General features: G+C 34.6%; 1 protein-coding gene across 3 annotated transcripts in view; it reads right to left on the minus strand.

Annotated features, from left to right (window-relative positions):
• NHLRC2 (NHL repeat containing 2) overlaps positions 1–21,734 on the minus strand; it is a 62,018-nt gene that overhangs the window by 20,238 nt on the left and 20,046 nt on the right. For all 3 annotated transcript variants that reach the window (XM_032177374.2, XM_032177387.2, XM_032177377.2), the window contains 3 exons: positions 19,551–20,006; positions 16,883–17,004; positions 12,207–12,336 (listed from right to left, as the gene is read on the minus strand). In XM_032177374.2, coding sequence (XP_032033265.1) covers positions 12,207–12,336; positions 16,883–17,004; positions 19,551–20,006 — 708 coding nt within the window. The remainder of the gene's footprint in view (positions 1–12,206; positions 12,337–16,882; positions 17,005–19,550; positions 20,007–21,734) is intronic.

Raw genomic sequence — 21,734 nt, forward strand, 5'->3', positions numbered from 1 at the left:
CCTTCAATAGACATCATAGAGGGTAAAAAGTATAATACAACCTCTTCCACTTAAGAAGTTTGTTAATTTTACAGTAAGTATTAACAATGCATGTATTACCAACAGATATTTGGTACCTAAGAAAGCACTCAGTTTAGAATTGCTTATTTCTGTTAAATCTACCATAAATCTAAGATAATAAATTTTTTAGTATTAAACAATGAAAATGACTTTTATGTTCCTGCATAGTCAATGGTATTATCAACTATGGAAATGACCAAGAAAAACAAAAACTTCAGTAGGTGGTAGAAATAAAAACATGGAAAGCCCATGAAAATGAATAATCTTATTCATTCTAACTTAATTTGGAATGTTTTCCATTCACAATATTTCAAAGCCTTTATTGGTTCAACATTTTTTTTTTTTTTTGAGATGGAGTCTCACTCTGTCCCCCAGGCTGGAGTGCAGTGGCGCAATCTCGGCTCACTGCAAGCTCTGCCTCCCAGGTTCACGCCATTCTCCTGCCTCAGCCTCCCGAGTAGCTGGGACTACAGGCACACACCACCACACTCGGCTGATTTTTTTGTATTTTTAGTAGAGATGGGGTTTTACCGTGTTAGCCAGGATGGTCTCGATCTCCTAACCTCATGATCCACCCACCTCGGCTTCCCAAAGTGCTGGGATTACAGGCGTGAGCCACCGTGCCCAGCCGGTTCAAATATTTTTAAAATGCTACATGAAAAAATGTAAATGATTATGTTTTCAAGTCCTCTACCCTGTTCTCCCATTTCTCTGAATGAAATGTAATTACTCTTATGGTAATGTGATAGACCACTAAAAGAAGAGGGCTCCTGAAAGCATTCCTTTACCAGTTCCTTAGCTTTGGAACCAGGTGGGTCTGGATTTGAATTGTAGTAGCTACATCACTTTCTAATGTGTGTGCCTCAATTTCCTCATCTGTAAAATTAGCACATCATCACTCTCTACATAAGATTACTGGAAGGAATAAAACAGTATAAACAAAGCACCTAACATGGTGCCAGACGTCATGTTAGCTGCTAAACAATTTGCTGTCTTTCAACTTCTATACCTTTCTTATCCTAGAAAGCTTACACCCAGATATGAACATTCAGATCTCTGCTCAAGCTTCTCCCCTACTCCCCCATCTAATACCCGCCCCCACACACACCCATCATTCTTAGCTCCTTACCTTGCCTATTTTTCACTGTAGCATTTATCACTATCTTACATGTTACTTATTTATTAATTTACTGCCTTTCTCCTCTACTGAGCATAAGGTCTAAGAGGCCAGCAACTTTGTTTTATTCACAGTTTTATTAGTAGCACACAGAATAGTGCCTGGCACATGCCAAACGCTCAGCAGGTATTTGTTGAATGAGTAAACTTTCCCCTAGAAACCACAAAAAAAGAAAGCCCTAAAACTATCCTAATGATGGTTGGTATTTCCTAATAGTACTAATGATTCATCTCTAATCCCAGAAGTCTGCTATAGATGTAAACCCGCACTATTATCCTCTCAAACAATGATGCTGAATGGGAGTGGCAGCCCACCCTAAAAAATGCTGTGGATATTTGATGGGTAATATATCAAATAATATAGTCATGCCAGATCATTTACATAATGACTACACTATTTTATTATAAATTATGCTTATTTCTTCTCTATATTTATAATATGTATATATCAATATATAGCACAGGTGGATTATATTACCTATGAATTTCACTTTAGGTATGCTAAAGGAGGCTTTTCATAAAATGTATTATAGGAAGGGGATTTGGGATCTGATAGGGCTGAGAACTCCAAAGCCACGCATAACAGTAAAGCCTTTCAACATCTCTAACAAGCTTCCATTCATGATAAAAACTCTTAGCAAACTAGGATCAGAAGGCAATTTATTTAATCTTATAAAGAACATTTTTAAGAGAGTCACAGCAAACATCCTACTTAAGAACAAAATCCTACAAACATCCCCCAAGAATAAAAATGAGACAAAGATACCTACTATCAACACTTCTATTTAACACCTTATGGAGGTCCTAGTTTGTGCAACAAAGAAGGAAAAAGAAGCAAAGTACAAAAAGATTAGAAATAAAACTGTAGTTATTAGCAGATGACATAATTATGTACATAGAAAATCTTCACAATTTTATACAGGAATTTAGCAATGTTGTTGGGTACAAGCAAGGATAAATTCTTTTATCAGTTTACAGCAGCAAATATAACAGAAAATTTATAATGACATTTAAAAACATCAAACACCTAAGGGTAAATATAAGAAAAGATTTATAAGCCTTCTACACTGAGAACCATTATTGAGAGAAATATAGACAGATATTTTTATACAACTTATCTTGATTGGAAAGTCAGCTCCAGCCAATGTTAGGACCTTATGGGTAACAAGACTGCAAGTTTGACCAAGTAAATGAAAATAAAAGCACTCCGTCCTTTTAGCTTCTCAGGTCATAAGCCTTGGAGTCATCTTTAATTCCTCCTTTCTCTCACATGTCACACATGATCCATCAGCAAATTATGTAGGCTCCTTATTCAAAATATATTCAAAATCTGACCACTTCTCACCACCTCCACCTTGACCTAAGCCACTATCAGGGATTACTGCAAGAATTCCTTCTGAACTGGTTTGTCATCCTGTTCCCACCTTGAAAACTGCCTTTTTCTTTCTCTTTCACATCAATGTCCCACTCTAAGAAAATCTCAGAAGGGTGAGTTAGGCAAATTTAGCTCTAAGCTTTAGGAACAAAAACATTTGCTTTTCTTAGCTTGCTTTTAGAGCCTCTGTCTTGGCAAAGGAGAGCTATGTTGGTGCATAGCTGAGTGAAAGATCAAATTTAACTTTGTTATCTAGTTCTCCAAACAGGTCGGTCTAGCTCAGCTGGGGCTTACTATAATAAGGCAAAAGCTTCCCAGTGATAGATAAAGTATGGGCATTGGTTTAGTTTTGGTCTCTGTGTACTTATTTCCTTCAGATGCCCGAGGAAGGAGAAAAAGTAGAGAAGCAGCAGCAGTGTCAGGTCAGGGTTCAGGTGTTTGGAATTCTAGATACCAACTTATGAGGATAATGATAATCATCACCCAGGTCACTTTCTGTGTTGATGGCACCGAGCTAATCATTTTACATGAATTATTTCCTTCAGTTCAACAACCTCAACAAGTCTTATTATCATCATCTTCATTTTATAAAAAGCCAGCTTCAAAGAGGCTAAATAATTTGCTGAAATTCACCCAGCTAAACTTGGAAAATGATTCATTAGTGAATCTGACTCTAGATTATGAATGTTCTGATGAGAATGAAGGAACTATTTGGTTCAGTTCTCTGCTTGTCCCTTTTTCACCCTCCCTTCTGCCTCTGATCCATGGACTTAGCTCTGGTAACAAGTACTCAAGTGCATTTCTGTCTGTGATCAGAAACAGGGATCTGATTAAATGTACCCACAGCCTCCTACTCCAGGACGCAGAGTGAGGTTTACCTATCTGCCTTTCTCTCCCTGTACCCCTGGGAATGGTCTATGGTTGGATAATGTCTTTAAAGTTATTTTCTAGTCCCTTGTCTTCCCATTTCCTGTTTGGTTCAGATCATCAGCATCTGTTTGTGACACTTTATGACAAAATTCTTATCTTATAGAAAACAGTGATAATAGCAAACACGTATATTATATTATGCTTTCTATGCACCAGACACTGTTCTAAGTGCTTTACATATATTAATTCTTATCCTCATGGTAAGCCTTTCAGGTAGGTACTATTTGTATCATCAATTTAGATGGGAAAGTTGAGGTATAAAGAGGCTATGAAACTTGTCCAAAGTCACACAACTACTAAGATGTGGAGCTGCAAACCTAGCTGTTCTGGCTCCAGGGTCCCTGCTCATAGCCACCGTGCTAGACCACTTCTCCAGAAATTTTTACCCTGAGCACTGAAGAGTTTGTTTTTGTACAAAATGAAAGTCTAAAAAAAAAAAAAAGTGGGCTAGCATTTATAATGTCTATCAAAGTAACAAGAGTCATATTAACAATTTACAACTGTTCATCCTGGAGTGTGGTCTCCAAAGCACACAGTTCCATCACTGAGTATGGGTATTAGATTTGTTTCCTCTAACAAGAATGTGGTAATCATGAACATTTCCATTTTAAATTAAGAGTATACTTAGACCTACACAACAAACCTGGACACATACCTCCCAATCTAAAATAAAAGGTAAAATTACAAAAAAGAGTACACTTAATATTACTGACTTTCAACAATCACAAATTAAAAATTTTTTAAAACAACAATGACAGAGGCTGAAAAGGTTCTGAGAATATTTTTAAAGGCAAAACTCACTCATAATTATCAGTAGAGATTAGACATATTTTTAGAAAACAGAAATAAAATCAACAAATGTCAACATGAAAATTACCTGAAATCCAGCTTTAAAAAAATTCTGTCATTTTAAGTACCTATGACTAGAACCTTCCTAACAGCATCCGTGAAACTCTCCATCAGTGCTTCTACACAGATTTGTTTCTACAAAGTCTCTAAACCTCTTAGGAATCAAAGTCTTAAGTCACTAGGGAAGGGCAGCAAAGCCTGTCACTTTGCACAGAGCACAGGAAAATACCATTTACAGCTGTGGAAAAGGTAGATGAAAAAATGCCCTACTGAAACCAAGCAGAGTTCTCATTCTGCTAGGGGAGAAACAGGAGGCTCCCCAAACCAATCACAGACACAAGACAGAGTCTGGCTGCCAGAGAGAGGAACAGCAACAATGAAAAAGCTCCCCACATCCTTTCCTCAAGGCCTAGGCACTCAGGGCCTTCCCAAGGCTGAGTCTGAACAACAGAGAACATCCCCATCCACAACACAAGCCTGGGGCAGAATAACAACTAGTAGCAGTCTATCCCTGGGACGGCTGCAAGAGTGGAGAGAGGGAACCACCATGTGGCTTCGTTTTACAGGGATGACAGAGCTGAGGGTAGAGGACTAACACTGAGAAAATCCTCCAGCTAATCTTGGCCCATGTACTGAGGCAAAATCAGAAGGCAACAGCTGCCCAGCTAGAGGAATTTAAAACATATGGTGCACTGACATAGCAATAATAAAACCAGCTCAGCTCCTGACCAAATTGACTCAATCTTCAATAATTATAACATAAGTACTATTTATCTCAGCCTCTATTCTTTTATACAAGATGATTGACATATAATAAATCATGAGAAGACACACATAAAAGCAAAAACATTACCCACTTCTGAGTAACAAAGGAATGATCAGAAACAGACTCGAGGATAGTCCCCAAATTTGGAACTATCTAATACAGACTTTGAAATAACTATGCATAGTATGTTAAAGAACCTAGAGAAAAAGGTGGTCAACACACCTAAATGGATAAGGAATTTCAGCAGAGATGAATCTGTAAGAAATGCAAATGCTATATTAAAAAGGCATAATATTAGAGATGAAAAATTCCTTCTACAAATGATATTGTTTGGCCGTGTTCCCACCCAAATCTCATCTCAAATTGTAATCTGAATTGTAATCCCCACATGTCGAGGGAGGGACCTCGTGGAAAGTGATTGGATCATGAGGGTAGTTTCTCTCATGCTGTTCTCATGATAGTGAATGAGTTCTTACAAGATGTGGTTGCTTGGTAAGTGTCTGGCACTTCCCCCTTGATACTCTCTCTTGGCTGCCTGCTAAGTAAGATGTGCTTTGTTTCCTCCTCACCTTCTGCTGTGATTTTAAGTTTCCTGAGGCCTCCCCAGCCATGTGGAACTGTGAGTTAATTAAACCTCCTTTCTTTATAAACTACCTAGTCTCAGGTAGTATCTTTATAGCAGTATGAGAATGGACTATACAACAGGCTCATCAGTTGACTAGACACAGCTGAAGAATTAATGACTGAAGATTAATTGGTAGAAATTACCAGTACAAAAAGAAAAAAAAGAAGAATGAATAAAAAGAACACAATATGCAAGAGTTATTGAATATAATATTAAGAAGAAATCTAACATGAGTAACTGAAGTCCCAGAAAGAGAAAGACGGAAAGGGGCAGAAAAAAATATCTGAAGAGATAATGAGTGAGAATTTCTTGAAAATAATGAATGTCAAACCACAGATTTAAGAACTCCAAGCAGGATAATTCTTAGATATATCAAACTGCTGAAAACCAAAGATAGAATCTTGAAAGCAACCAGAGAAAAAAATACACTTTACATATAAAGAACAAGAGATAATATTAAAACAGATGTCTTGTGGAAAACTATGTAAGTCAAAAGACAATGGAGTAATATCTTTAAAATATTAAAAGAAAAAATATTAATCCAGATTCACATATGCAATAAAAATAATTTTCAAAAATGAAAGCTAGATACTTTTTCAGACCAGAATAAAGGCAAGAGAAATCACTGCCAGCAGACCTGTGTCATAAGAAGTTCTTCAGGCAGAAGCAATGACTCCCAACAGACATTTGGGACTTTAAGAAAACAGCCACTGTGGAAAACAGTCTGGCAGTTTCTTGTACACATTCACTTACCATATGACCCAGTAATCTCATTCTTAGGCATTTGCCCAAAAGAAGAGAATGCATATTACCACAAAACAAAAACCGTGCACAAATGTTTATGGAGGTTTTCTATAGCCACTGAAAACTAGAAATACCTTCAAATGTCTATCAACTAGTGAATGAATAAACAAACTGTGGTACAGCCATAAAACGAACTACTACTCATTGATAAAAGAGAACAAATTACTGATACATGGAACCACAGAGATGAATCTCAAAAACATTATGCTAAATGGAAGAAGTCAGACATGAAAGATGACAGAGAACAGGAAAGAGATCACTGCTGCCAGTTGCTGGGGTGAGTGTGATGATGGTCGGGGGAAGAGTCAACAACAGGCTATGAAATAACTTTTCGGGATGAAAATATTCTGTATCTTGACTGTGGTAAAAGTTACAAGACTGCACATATTTGTCAAATTTCATAGAATTACATACCTAATAAGGGTAAATTTTACTTTATATAAATTATACCTACTTAACCTAAAGAAAACTCAACACCAAGTCAATGTGATAAGGCAGTATAAGAATCTTCTCTCAAATTTTAGACATAAAGATATAACTTCTTATTTTAACAAAATAAAAATATATTAGTCATACTGCATCAAATTTATTCCTTCAAAACTCCCTGTGTCATCTGATCTTTTTTAAAGCAAAAATATTTTCATGGTATTTTGTATCATATTAATAATGGGAGTCAGAGAAGCATTTATTGAAGTACATAAATACGAACACTGTAGATTATCAGACTAGCATACTAAATAGTTGGATTTCAACCATTAAAGGTTGTAGAAGAATGGCTAAACTTCTATCCAGGGAAAATGTTGATTAAAGGGCCAAGAAAGGTTAATGGGATTCTGGCACGTTATCCTTTCTACAAATGACTCAAAATCAGGTAAAGTCTTAAAGTACTTAGATACTGATAGGGGTTTTGGCTGGGCACAGTGGCTCATACCTGTAATCCCAGCACTTTGGGAGGCCAAGGCGGGCGGATCACTCAAGGTCAGGAGTTAAGAGAACAGCCTGGCCAACATGGTGAAACCCCATCTCTACTAAAAATACAAAAATTAGCCAGGCATGGTGGTGCACACCTGTAATCTCAGCTACTCGGGAGTCTGAGGCAGGAGAATTGCTTGAACCCGAGAGGCAGAGGTTGCAGTGAGCCGAGATCACGCCACTGCACTCCAGCCTAGGTGATACGGCGAGCCTCAGTCTCAAAAAAAAAAAAAAAAAAAAGATACTGATAGGAGTTTCAACCTTTATGCTAAATGTCTTTCAGGTTGTTGTCTGGTACAAATGGAGTCAACACAGACCTGACACACATTTTAGAAACATTACAATGTATCTGCTGAAAAAATGAACTTAGTGTAGTAATTATTTTTGGTGCATGATGTTCTGACCATATTAAGAATGACAATTAAAAAACGAACACAGATAAAACGTAATTTTGTAAAAGTCACTTTATATTACTTTTATAACTGTACAGCATAGTTAGGTTAAATATTCAGACACTATTTAAAATACATAAACACATGCATTTACATACTACATGTAGATTTAAAATAATGAGATATTTCTAGTCCCTTTCTCTTTTTTCAAATTTTTAATTGACCAATAATAATTGTGTACATTTGTGGGGTACAATGTCATGTTTTGATCTATGTGTACACTGTAGAAAGATTCAATCAAGCTAAATAATATATCTATGACCTTACCAACATTTTTTTCTGTGTGGTGCGAATGTTAAGTATCTATTCTTTTAGCAGCTGTGAAATACATAACTACAAGTCAGTCACCATGCAGTGCACAATTATCTCTAAAACTTATTCCTCCAACTGAAACTTTGTACCCTTGGATCAACCTCTTCCCTTTCCCCATACCTTCCCTTATTCCTAGCCTCTAGCAACCACCTTCCTATGTTCTTTTTCTGAGATTTTCTTACAATTTTTTTTAATTTATTTTTTATTTTAAACTTTCTTTTGTAGAAATAGTGTCTTGCTATGTTGACCAGACTGGTCTCAAACTCCTAGCCTTAAGAAATCCTCTCACCTTAGCCTCCCAAAGTGCTGGGATTATAGGCATGAGCCATCATGCCTGGCCTAAGATTGACGTTTTTAGATTCCACAAGTAAGATCATACAGTATCTGTCTGTCTGTGTTTGGCTTATTTCACTTAGCATAACGTACTCTGCTTCCATCCATGTTGTCATGAATGACAGTATTTAGAGCTGTATAGTATTCCAGTGTGTAGATATACATTTTCTTTTTGTTTTTTTCAGAGACGGAGTCTTGCTCTGTTGCCCAGGCTGGAGTGTAGTGGTGTGATCTTGGCTCACTGCAACCTCCGCCTCCTGGGTTCAAGTGATTCTCCCACCTCAGCCTCCCAAGCAGCTAGGATTTTTACAGGCATTTACTATCACACCTGGCTAATTTTTGTATTCTTGTATAGACAGGGCTTCACCATGTTGGCCAGGCTGGTCTTGAACTCCTGACCTCAGGTGATCTGCCTGCCTCAGCCTCCCAAAGTGCTGGGATTACAGGCGTGGGCCACCATGCCCAGTCTTAGATATACATTTTCTTTATCCATTCATCCACTGATGAACACTTGGGTTGCCTCCATATCTTAGCAATTGTGAATAACGCTGAAATAAATATGGGAGTGCAAATATCTCTATGACACAGCAATTTAAATGCCTTTGTTAAGTCGGACTACTGGATCATATAAATATTCTATTTTTCATTTTTTCAGGCACCTCCATACTATTTTCCAAAATGTATTAATTTACAATCCCAACAGTGTACAAAGATCCTCTTTTTTCCGCATCCACATCAACATTTATCATTTGTCTTTTTGATAAAGTCATTCTAACAGGTGTGAGGTAATATTGCATCATTGCTTTAATTCTCATTTTCTTGATGATTAGAGATGAATGTTTTCTCATATATCTGCTTACTATTCATATCTCTTTTGAGAAATGTTTGTGAGACCCTTTCCCTATATTTTAGTCAGGTTGTTTTCTTGATATTGAGTCACTTACATATTTTGGACATTAGCCCTTTATCGGTTATATGCTCTGCAGATATTTTCTCCCAACCCATAGGTTGTCTCTTCATTCTGTTAACTGTTTTCTTTGCTGTATAGAGCTTTTTAGTTTGATGCAATCCCATTGGTCTAGTTTTGCTTTTGTTGCCTGTGTTTTTTGGAGTCCTATCCAAGAAATCATTCATTGCCCAGATCAATGCTGTGGATCTTTTCCTTTCTTCTTGTAGTTTTACCGTTTCAGGCCTTGTGAGTCTTTAATCTATTTTGAGTTGGTTTTTGTATATGATATGGTCCAATTTCATTTGTCTGCATGTGGATATCCAGTTTTCCCAACACCATTTATGGAAGGAATTGTCCTTTCCTCATTGCGTGTTCTTGGCACTTTTGCTGAAAATCATTTGACTGTAAATACTTGGGTTTATTTCTGGGTTTTCTATCCTGTTATATTGGTTGATACGTGTGTTTTTATAACAGTACCATGCCATTTCGATTACAACAGCTTCATAGCTTGAAATCAGGAAGTGTGATGCCTCCAGCTTTGTTCTTTATGCTCAAGACTGTTTTGGTTATTCAGGATCTTTTCTAGTTCTATACATATTTTAAGACAGTTTTTTTCTATTTCTAAGAAAAATGACAACACAGTTTTGATAGAAATTACACTGAATCGGTATAATGCTTTGGGTACTATGAACATTTTAACAATATTAATTCTTCCAATCCATGAACATGGAGTATCTCTCCATTTATTGTCTTCTTCAAATTGTTTCATCAATGATTTATAGTTTTCTGTATACAGATCTTTCCACCTCCTTGGTTAAATTTACTCTTAAGTATTTTACTTTTTTAAATGCTACTGTCAATGAAATTGTTTCCATAATTTCCTTTTTGGATAGTTCACTGTTAGTATATAGAAACACTATTAATTTTTGTATGTTGATTTTGTAATCTTCAACTTTACAAAATTTATCAACTCTAATAGTCTTTTGGGGGAGTCATAAAGATTTTCTATACATAAAATCATGTCATCAGCAAATAGAGACAATTTCACTTTTCTTTTCCCATATGGATGCCTTTTATTTCTTTTTCTTACCTAATTGCTCCTCTTCCCATAAGGAACCACTAGTATAAAAATGTGCATTTATCATTCTTCTTACTTTTTAACTTCATTATGTCTGAATGGATCTCCCAATGCTTGTATTAAATGCTATTGTACTTGCTATAAAAGAAATCATATTGTAGATTTCTACGTACAAAGAAATTATATTGTACATATTCTGTAACTTTATCACTCAAAATATCCCTTGTTATATTTGTCCATGCTGCTAGATGTAGCTGTAGTTTGTTTACTTGCACTACAGAACAGCTCTTGTAATAAATAACATCATGCTAAAATATGATTTAGTAAAAATAATCAAAAGTAGTGCAAATAAGGCAGGGAGGTAAAAGTGAAAAGTACTGGTGAAGATTTAGCACTGAAATTATTTAGAATTGCTAATGCATGGTAATAAAACGGAGACTGAGTTTTAGTTCACTGTATTAATATTTCAAAATTCTCTACATATGAAGTATCCCTTTAGTCGGATGCACTGCTCCTACTACACCATCCCCCCCTTGGTGAGCTACAAAACAAATTATAGATGTTTACAACATACAATTCCATAAATAGAATTCTCAAAAATAACCTACACAAAATACTTAAGTGTTAAGGGAGGGTAGTACTAGAAGTTCACTCATTTATTTTATGAATATTAAGTGCTTCATAAAAGTTAATAACAAAAAAGTAGGGTGTTTGAATCATAATTAAATTGGCATCATAAAAGAAAATTACCTCAAATGTAAAGCCTTTCAACTAAGCTGGTACTTATATACTCTTTATGAAGACAACACCAACCATTTAGTCCAAAATTTCATTTTCAACGTATTCTAACTTTGTTTACTCATCAATCCAATTTTAGACATGTAGATGACCATCTCAGTATCACTGAGAGCCAATAAAAAATAAGAATACTAATAAGAGTACTCCTGGATTTCTTTTAGTCAATTAATGTAGATAATAAAGATAACGTTAAGTTTCATTCATTATCAATGTCTACACAATTCAGTGGGGTAAAAGTTTAAAGAAGCTATCATACTTTAATATAAATTTTTTAAATCTAAAGCAAAAGCAGCTGCCTCTGATTTCTTTTTCAAACTAGAGTATATAACGACACTGTAAGTTCCTTATTTATGAATAAATTTATTTTTATTATTACTGATTACTGTTCATGAATAATCTTCTGAAGTTCTGACAGTATAATCCTTTCAATATAAGAAATTCAGAACTACATTAATTGGAGGGTGCATCTAATACATAATTCTTTAGAGTAACACACAGTCTATCTTATAGATAAAATATGTAATATTATATATAATACATACTCTAGTATATATATCTATATTACTGCTAGCTTTGTTTTTACACAATTAACGAACTCCAAGGCATAGGTATAAAAGTATAAAATAAAGTAACTAGCAATGGAATCCAAATGACCACCTCAAGAATATTTTAAAATCTTATATGAAGTAAAATTTACTTTTACATTTAATATCAAAAGTTCACATACCTGATGTTCCAAAAACCACATCCCAAGGGGAACTAATGGGTTGTTGTTCTCCTTTTGCTCCACCTTCTTTATCTGTACCTTGAATTCCAATGCCAGCTACAGTGCTCACCTTCCCAGCTTCTAGGTCAATCTATAGAAATTCAAAGGATGGTTTTATGCAATGAATGTTACTTTTGCTTTTGTCTTTTGCTGTGTAAAGATTTTCAATAGTCAATAGAACATTCAGAGTGTATGTGCAGTACAAAGTTTTATTTTAAAAAAAGGCCAATCAATTATAGAATGAACTTCTTATTCAAATGCACATAATCAGTCCATTTCATATCCCCACCTGTCCATTCCTCCACTTTTCCCCTCTTATCCCCGTCTCCCATCATGACTCCAGCAGATCTGGCATTGACCTCATCTTAACTAAACAAAAATTTTAAAATGAAATTTTAAAACACAATGTAGCAAAATACATGTTTCTAAAAATTAAATGCACATATTTCAGTTGTGCTCAGCTAGTAATAGACACACATTAAAACTTATATGTGCCAAGCACTGATCCATCCAGCCATGCTCATAACTATGAGACGATTTTAATATTTTAGAGAAAACTAAAACACAGATCGTTAAGTAACTTTTTCAATGTCCCACAGTTAGTAAGTCAAGAATCTGGGACCTGAACCCAGGCAGTTCCATGACACTTTATCGACTTTACTTCATAAACTGAAAAACTAATGTATTCTACTGGGAAAATATGTTCTGCTTTCATCTCCTGAGACCCTCTCCCCAACAATGCATTGGGAAAATTTTCAAACACACAGGAAAGTTAAAAGATTTTTGTAACAAACATTCATATACCTACCACTTAGATGATATTCAATATTTCACTTAATTGCTTTATTGCATATTTTATCCAGCTATCAATAGACAGGAATTTTCCTTACTTCATAGATATCTTATTCCTCAAAGCTACAGCAAATATTAAACTTCTGGAGAAAATTTACCTGTATTCCCTTTAAGATTATAAGCATGACAAGATACCCACCATCATTGCTAATGCTTAAAAGCAAGAGAGGTACTGGCCAGTAATATAATAAAAGGAAACAGGAAGTTTAAAAATCAAAAGGGAATTTGTTTTTGCAGACAATATGTTTACATAAGAAACAATCAAAAGATTTTGGCAGAAATGGACAAGCTGGTCCTAAAATTCTTACCAAATTGCAAGGGACCTAGGATAGCCAAAATAATCTTGAAAAAGAAGAAAGTGAGAGGACTTATACTTCCCAATTTCAAACGTTATTAAAAGCTACAACAATCAAAACAGTAAGGTACTGGCATAAAGACAGACAGAGAGATCAATGGAATAGACCTGTCCATACATCTATGATCAACTAATTTTTAACAAGGCTGCTACGGCTTTTCAACGGAGAAAGAACAGTCTTTTGGACAAATGTTTCTGGGGTAACTGTATATCCACATGTAAAAGAATGAAGTTGAATCCCTACTTCACACCATATACAAAAATCGACTCAAAATGGATCAAAGACCTAATTATAAGAGCCATAACTAAAAGACTTTTAGAATAAAACACAGGGGTAAATAATTGTGACCTTGGATTTAGCAATGGATTCTTATGACAACAAAAACATAAGCAACAAAAGGAAAAAATGGACAAATTAGTCATCATCAAAATTTAAAACTTCTATGCATCAAAGAACATGATTAAGTATAAAGGCAAGCAGAAAAATGTGAAAAATCATTTGCAAATCATATATCTGATAAAGAACTTGTACCTAGAATATACAAAGGATTCTTACAACTCTATTATAGAAAAGACAACCCAGTTAAAAATTTGGCAAAGAATCTTAAGACACTTCTCAAAGATATCAAAATGGCCCATAGGCACAGGAAAAGGTGCTTGACATCATTAGTCATGAGGGAAATGCATATCAAAACCACAATGAGATGCCACTTCATATCCAGTAGGATGGCTAGAATTTTTAAAAAATGAAAAATAACAAGTGACGGTGAACACGTAGAAAATTGGAACCCACATGTATTTCGAGTGGGAAGGTAAGACGGTGCAACTGCTATGGAAAATAATTCAGCAGCTCTCAAAAAATTAAACATAAAACATATAACTCTACAATACCAGTTCTAGGTATCTACCCACGACAAATGAAAATGTACGTCCATGTAAAACTTGTGTATCAATGCTCACAGCAAGATTATTCATAACAGCCCAAAATAACAAACTATACAAAATAGCCAAAAAACAATCTAAATATCAATGGTGAATTGGTAGATAAAATGTCATATATTCACACAACAGAATACTATCCAGCAATACAGAGGAATGAACTACTGAAATGCTACTTCACACATGAACTTTTCATTATGCGAAATGAAAGAAGCCAAATACAAGAAAATATATATAATTCTATTTAATAAAATGTTTGGAAAAGGCAAATTTATAGAGACAGAAAGTAAATTAATGGTTGCCTAGGGATGGGAGGGGACAGGGACTATCTGTAAGTGGTCATGTGGGTTCTCACTTGGGGGATGAAATGTTTTAAAAACAACGTACTTACAGTTGCAAAACCTGTTAAATTTACTAAAAACTAATGAATTGTAGATTTGAAATGGGTTAACTTTATGATACATAAAATATAGCACGATAAATTAAAAAATATACACAAAACATTATGTTTCACAAGATCACATACAAATAAAAACATATGCATTAAACATATCACAATGGCTGCTTATAGGTATGTTAATGTAAGGGGAGTGAGAGCGGGGGGTATGGGGAAGTAGGAGAATTTGTAATTTAAATAAATTATTCTAAATGAGAAGGGTCTGCATGAAACAATGTTTGTGAGCCATAAATGTAGAAGTATAATCAACTCAATCCTCTGCAAATGAGGTCTTAAACAAAAATAAAACACAATAAATATTCTTGTATTTTTAAAAGGAAAAAATTCTACTTTCCATTTCTGCAGACACCATATTAAGTCACAGAATATAGAACAATTTCAGGTAACCTAAATTTGTTGTGATTATGCTACTTACATGCATAAATATTTGAAATGGAGCACATGGTCAATACTCCAAAACCCATTAAGTTGTAAAGCAAGAGAAATGACATACGATTAAAAAAGAAGGACAAGTACTCCCTGAATGTTGCAGGCTGGCTATTTTACTAATTCAATACACCATTAGAGGTCTAGCCCCTTTGATGAATTATAGAGGCATACAACCCCAAAAAGATAATGATAAAGAAATATTAATCATTAAGAATTTAGTAATAAAAAAACCACTTTTCCCTAAAATATACACCATGGAAACATTAGTCCTATGAGCAGCTCTGCTTATAAAGGGTTCTCTGGTCAAATAAGTTTAGAAATGCTGCACAGATATCCCCCCATTAATGCACTCAACAATACATTAGCATATTTAAGTCTGGAAGAAGAAAGTCTGCAAGACTTTAAAAAACACATCTGCTTTAATGTATTAACCCACAAAATCTGTTTTTCATGTAACACTTTTATACTAAGAGGAATACACACTTTCAAAAGTGCTTCATGAAACAGTATTATTTGCTCATAAATTCATCCAACAAATATCTGCTGCACACCTACCATAGGCCAGGTCTTTTCTAGGTGCTAGGATTCAGTAGTAGACAAAACGTATTTCTAGCCCTCAGGGAGACTTACAGCACAGTGGATATTATTATATATGTATTTTTTTCTGCTATGTGTATATAGGTGATAATATTGTCAAATAAATGAGGATAAATGTCAATACTGAAAGAAACAGTGAGAAAAACAAGGAAGTATCTGAACAATGTATTTAGACAGGATGAGTATGATGAACTTGGTTACTTATTTTCCAAACACATGGCAACTTAAAGACCAATGGTTTAGCCAAAACAACCATCAGTAGGAAATGTTTGAAATAACAGAGTACATCTACAATGGAATGTGATATAGTCATATCATTCAGGTGACTAATACGCAAAAAAAAAAAAAGTTAGAAAAACCTGCAAAACATTATGTATGCATAGTATCATTACATTTGTTTTAAAAAATTCTCTACAAATAGGCTTTTTAATATCAATTTATAAGAGTAGAAAATTTCCAAAAAGACACACACTTTAACAGTGGATGGTTACCTCTGGGAAACTGGAATTGATGGTCAGCGAACTTTTTTTTTACCTTTATGTATTAGCTGACTTCTTAGAAATAAGAACACATAATAAAATAAAACAAGTTTTAAGACGAATTGGCTAATCAGTATTTTCTGCCAAAGCATAAGGGTTGAAGAGAAGCAGGAGTGGTATGATTTTTTTTCTAGTTTGAGAAAATTCAACTGAAAAAGGACAAAGGATCATTGTAAAGTAGTGGTTAGGAAAATACTTCAAAATGAGGAGCTTTTGAGTGATTAGGGATACAGCTTTGAAACAAGGGTTAAAAAAAGAACTGAATGGGGTTTTCTTTTGTGGCAACTACATACTGACACAAATAGAAACAGGATACTTGAGAATAAAACTAAAGTGAGTACCTCAAGAAAAGCAGAACAAGGACATCGACATACGTAAGCATCACACTTTAACTTCAAATATTTAATGTAGCAAATACATTTCCTTTTTCTGATTATAAGTATTAAAACAAATTTAAAATGAAAATTACCTTTCTTATAAGGTGGTTTTCAGTGTCTGCCACATATATGATATTATTCATTATGGCTACACCCTGTGGAGAATTAAAAGTTGATTCTGAAAATATTCCATCTTTTCTTCCAGGGTTGGGTCCTAAAATAAGATAAAATTTCCCACTTAAGAAGTGATCTCAAGGTAAAACAAAACAAAACAAAACAAAACAAACTTGTACTTAATGCTGGGATTTTAATATAAAAACATGGTATGTCCCTCTAAAAACTAAAATGTTCCCCAAGGAACATTTTTCTTAAGAGTGAGTTTTGCTAATGACAGGGCTCATAGTATAATTACTAGTGCACTTAAGCATAGTAGCATATAGCGAAGAAAATAATTTTAAAAGCATTCTAATTATCCATTACCTAGACTACAAAGATTTAAAAATAACTCCAATTGTTCAACAGACGAACAATTTTTAACAATTTTGAAAGATATGCTCCTTGGATAATACAATGAAAATTATGAGCCCTTTCCCTAGAAAAATATACATGGCCAAATTGTTGCAAACAATCCTAGATCCTGAGGACCACTGAAGCCTTTCTTAGGAGTCCAAGGACCCCAGATTAAGAATCCTTCTTATCTACTATTTCACTTTGTCACAAAGTCCTATGATATATCATACACACTGTAAGAGAGAGTGACTCTAGTCCACTTCTCAGTTTTTACAATTCATGTAGAGTTTCAAGGGTGGAGAATATAACACAATAAAACGTACTGTTATTTCCGTGGCCAGCAGACAAGCCATTCGAGGCTTTGTGGAACTCCATTGTCCTAGGCAACCATAAAAAGGTAGTGTAACGGTGTGGCTAGAAAACAAACTCAAGGCCTGACACAGTGGTTCACGCCTGTAAGGGTTCAAGACCAGCCTGGCCAAAACAATGAAACCCCATCTCTACTAAAAATACAAAAAATTAGCCAGGCATGGTGGCAGGCACCTATAATCCCAGCTACTTGGAAGGTTGAGGCAGGAGAACTGCTTGAACCCGGGGAGTGGAGGTTGCAGTGAGCCGAGATCATGCCACCGTACTCCAGCCTGGGCGACAGAGCAAGACTCCATCTTAAGAAAAAAGAAAACGAACTCAAGAGCCCAACAGACCCTGTCTAAATCCCAGGTCTGTCTCTTTCTAGCTGGTGATTTGGGCAAGTTCTTTGTGTCTCAGTTTTTCTTCTGTAAAATGGAACTAATTGCCTAACTCATAGCATTGTGCAGGCAAAAATGAGTTCATGTAAGTAAAATGTTTCGAATAATGCCAGACATATAGTGTCTGCTGTAGCTACAATTGTTAATAATACTATTATTGTTGTTATTGATAAGAGTTCCCTGAAAAAAAAGGGAGAGTTCTGTGGTTACATGAGATTGGAAAATATTGTGTACTATACCCCCTCTCATGAGGAAAATTAGGAGAGTAAAAAATTTGAGAAATATTATGATACCATCACCAATAAAAATCTGTTAGATAACATTAAACTACTGTTTACCGAGTGTATCGGACCAAAGAATTCTTTTTTAAAAATTATAGAATAACTATATCAAAATATAACAGTATTTCTAGAAATATGTTTGGGTAGTGTAGCTTGCTGCTGGTTTCTCTTTAACAAAGAATATTCACCTACACTATTTTGAAAATCACAGAATCTATTAAACACTTTAAAACCACTTAAGTTCAAACTGCTACAAAAGACACTTTTTCAGTAACAATTCAATTCTCATAACTGCCTGTCATAAATCAAAATACCAAGTAGCCAAAACAAAACAAACACCACAAAACACAACACATACTGTATCTTGGTATATTAAGAATAACATGAGGGCACAGGACCACAACTAGCTTTTTTATATTAGGAATTCAGACATTCCTACTTTATGTACTAATGCTGCATATATTACTAAGCAGGATTGATTGCAAAGAGATGAATTACTTTTGTCTTTGACTAACATGTTGTCAGATGTCAGCTCAGTTTAGATAAGCAAGATTAATAAGAATGTACTCAAGTAGAGTTTATTAATTATGTAGATGTAACCAAGAGGCAGTTTTAGATCTAAGACCAGGGAGATATAGAACAAAATGATCTATGCTTGCATGATACTTATACTCTGCTACACCTATTTCTGTTCTGGAAATAGATCCAGAAACATGTTCAAGTTCTTATGGAAGAAAGGAGAGAAAAGTAAAATTATGCACAAATTCTAGCTTATTTATTTTATAAACTACTTCTCAAGTTCATGGGGCACTGACATGATCTTTAAAAAGATACGGCTGTATTTTGTTGGAAAGTGAAACATAATACTTCTACTTAAAATGTCTGCAATCCAAAACATATGTTTTCATAAGAAACAGTAAGTACAGCAGTTTAAAAAAAAAAAAAAGATAGAATATACGAATATACCTAAAAGCTAAACTATGTCCTCTTTTTGACCTGGAGCTTTTTCAGTGTTTTTGTTTGTTTTATGAGGGAGTGAGAAGAGGTTAATTCAGACATCATACATTAATTAACAAAAAATTTTTGTTAGGAAATTAAGTCAGTGTATATCACTTTTCTATAATTAGTTTTCATTTAGACATTTCAACTTTTATATTTACCTTGAACTATTTTTTTTACTGTAAAACACATTATATATCATAATCAGAAGCAAGCTTTACCTCCAATGCTATATTGAATTTGTCCATTCTTCCAAACGACCAAAATTCTATGATGTCCAGTGTCTGCTATTACCAATCTATTAGTAACTTGGTCTACCGTTACTTTGCCAGGAAATAGCAATGGTGAAGGTGGCAAAGAATCTTTATACAGTTTTATTCCAATTTTATTATCTCTGATCTGCCCCCTGTCTTTGTAATACTTTAAAGCAATTGAAGTATATAAAAATAATTTATCTTTGTGTCCCTCTCCAATCAAAGAAAACAACATGTTTCCGCGAGGTCCAAGTATGACTAGAGTTGGCCAGCAGGAAACTTCTAGTTCTTGCCAAAGGCTGGCATCTGTATCATTAACCATAGGGTGGGTGATGTTGTATCGAAGAACAGCATTCTTAATGTTATCCAGGACTTTTTCATTTGGAAACTTAGCCGAGTGAACACCAATAATGAGAAGACCATCTGAAAGGAAAAAATTTATGTTAAACATTATTAAATATTTAAGTTTGAATATCATCATCCACACATTAGGTTTTGAGTCACAAATATTAAGTCCGTAGATTAAAAAAAAACAAAAAGTAGAACTACGCTGATCTTCAACTGCATTTTAACACACATATAAAAAACTAACAAATTTAAATATCATAACAATCTTGATTACTACATAAAAACACACATGATCAAATTCATATGGCTATTGCAGGATTAAAACTTTTTTTCTTTTATTTAGATAATGCTATAAAAATTATCTTTATTTTCTTATTAAATGTTAAAATTTTTTCCACCTATAATAAGCCCCTTTGAAATTCAGAGTTGACTATGCCTGCTTTTGGGAGGTATTTATTGTTATATCACTCTCTTATATTTTTTGATCTAACTTTAGATTACAGATTAACAGAATAAATATAAGCAAGATGTTTCCTTATAAGCCTTTTATTTAAAATTCCTATTCCATGGTTCTTAGAACAAGCCTTTCTGTAGACACAATTGCTGAAAACAACATACTTCTCTTATCTAATCAATACATTATTTCAAGAAGTTAGTACCAAAAAACAAACAAACAAAAAAGAAGTGTTAGGCTGGATTCAGTGAAAAAATTCAATATCAACTACCAAAGTAGTAGAGATAATAACAGCTAAGTACGTTCAAATCTCCCAACACATCCACCAAAAACTACTCAAACCTGCAAGATGAATAAAACCACACGAATCAGGAGGTATAATTTCCCAGCAGCTCATACTTCTATTACAACTATTAATTCCGAATCAAAACACAAACACGCATGCTTGAAGACACACCCTGCTTGAAGATAGAGAAAAGTAAACACGACCAGGTAGATTGTACAGCAGGGCCAAAACTCAGAAAAGCAAATGACAGAAGATCAAATGACAGAAGAGTGAGCTGCCAATTTTATTTTCTTTTCCCATCCTTTTCTAGCTTTCCCCTGAGAGTGGGTCAGTTTTGGAGCTGTATGGGGAGCCAAAACTCCAATAGAAACCCCACTGCAACTCTGGCCCAAGAAACCACATAACCTGGACAGTGTGGGAGAAACCCTGAGGGGAAGAGCTGGGGAAGGCGGCTCCTTATTTCTGAGTATGAACACTCACAAGTGTTAGTTTAACCTCTAAACTACAGTACATGGAACAGATTTTTAAAAGTGTAGCAAATGCTTGGGGAGCTGAGAACTGAATAACTGGGTTTACAGAAGGAGAGAGAGCTGATGGAAGATGAGACAGAAGTTATAATTTGAATTAAGAAGGTTGAATGACTACTAAAATAAAGCTACCAATATTCCCTACAGGACTATAAGAGAACCCAGAGTTCACATATCATATATTACAACGTCGAGGATACAATTCAAAATTACCTGACATTCAAAAAGAACAAGAAAATATGGTCAATTATCAAGGGAAAAAAAAAATCAACAGATATTGATGCCAAGATAAAGCAGATGTTCGACTTACCAAAGACTTTCAAACAACTAGATAACTATGCTCCATGAGGTAAAGAAAAACACAAATGAAGTAAAAAGATAGGAAATATAAACCGAGAAATGGAAATTATAAAAAATAACTAAAAATATCAGAACTGAAAAATACCACAAGTTTACTGGACGATCTCATTGGCAAAAAGGACATGACAAAGAAAAGGTTAATGAACCTGAAGACAGCTCAACAGAAATTAATCCAA

This window comes from Hylobates moloch, unplaced genomic scaffold, assembly GCF_009828535.3.
Source record: "Hylobates moloch isolate HMO894 unplaced genomic scaffold, HMol_V3 SCAFFOLD_3, whole genome shotgun sequence".
In the NCBI taxonomy this organism is placed as follows: domain Eukaryota; kingdom Metazoa; phylum Chordata; class Mammalia; order Primates; family Hylobatidae; genus Hylobates; species Hylobates moloch.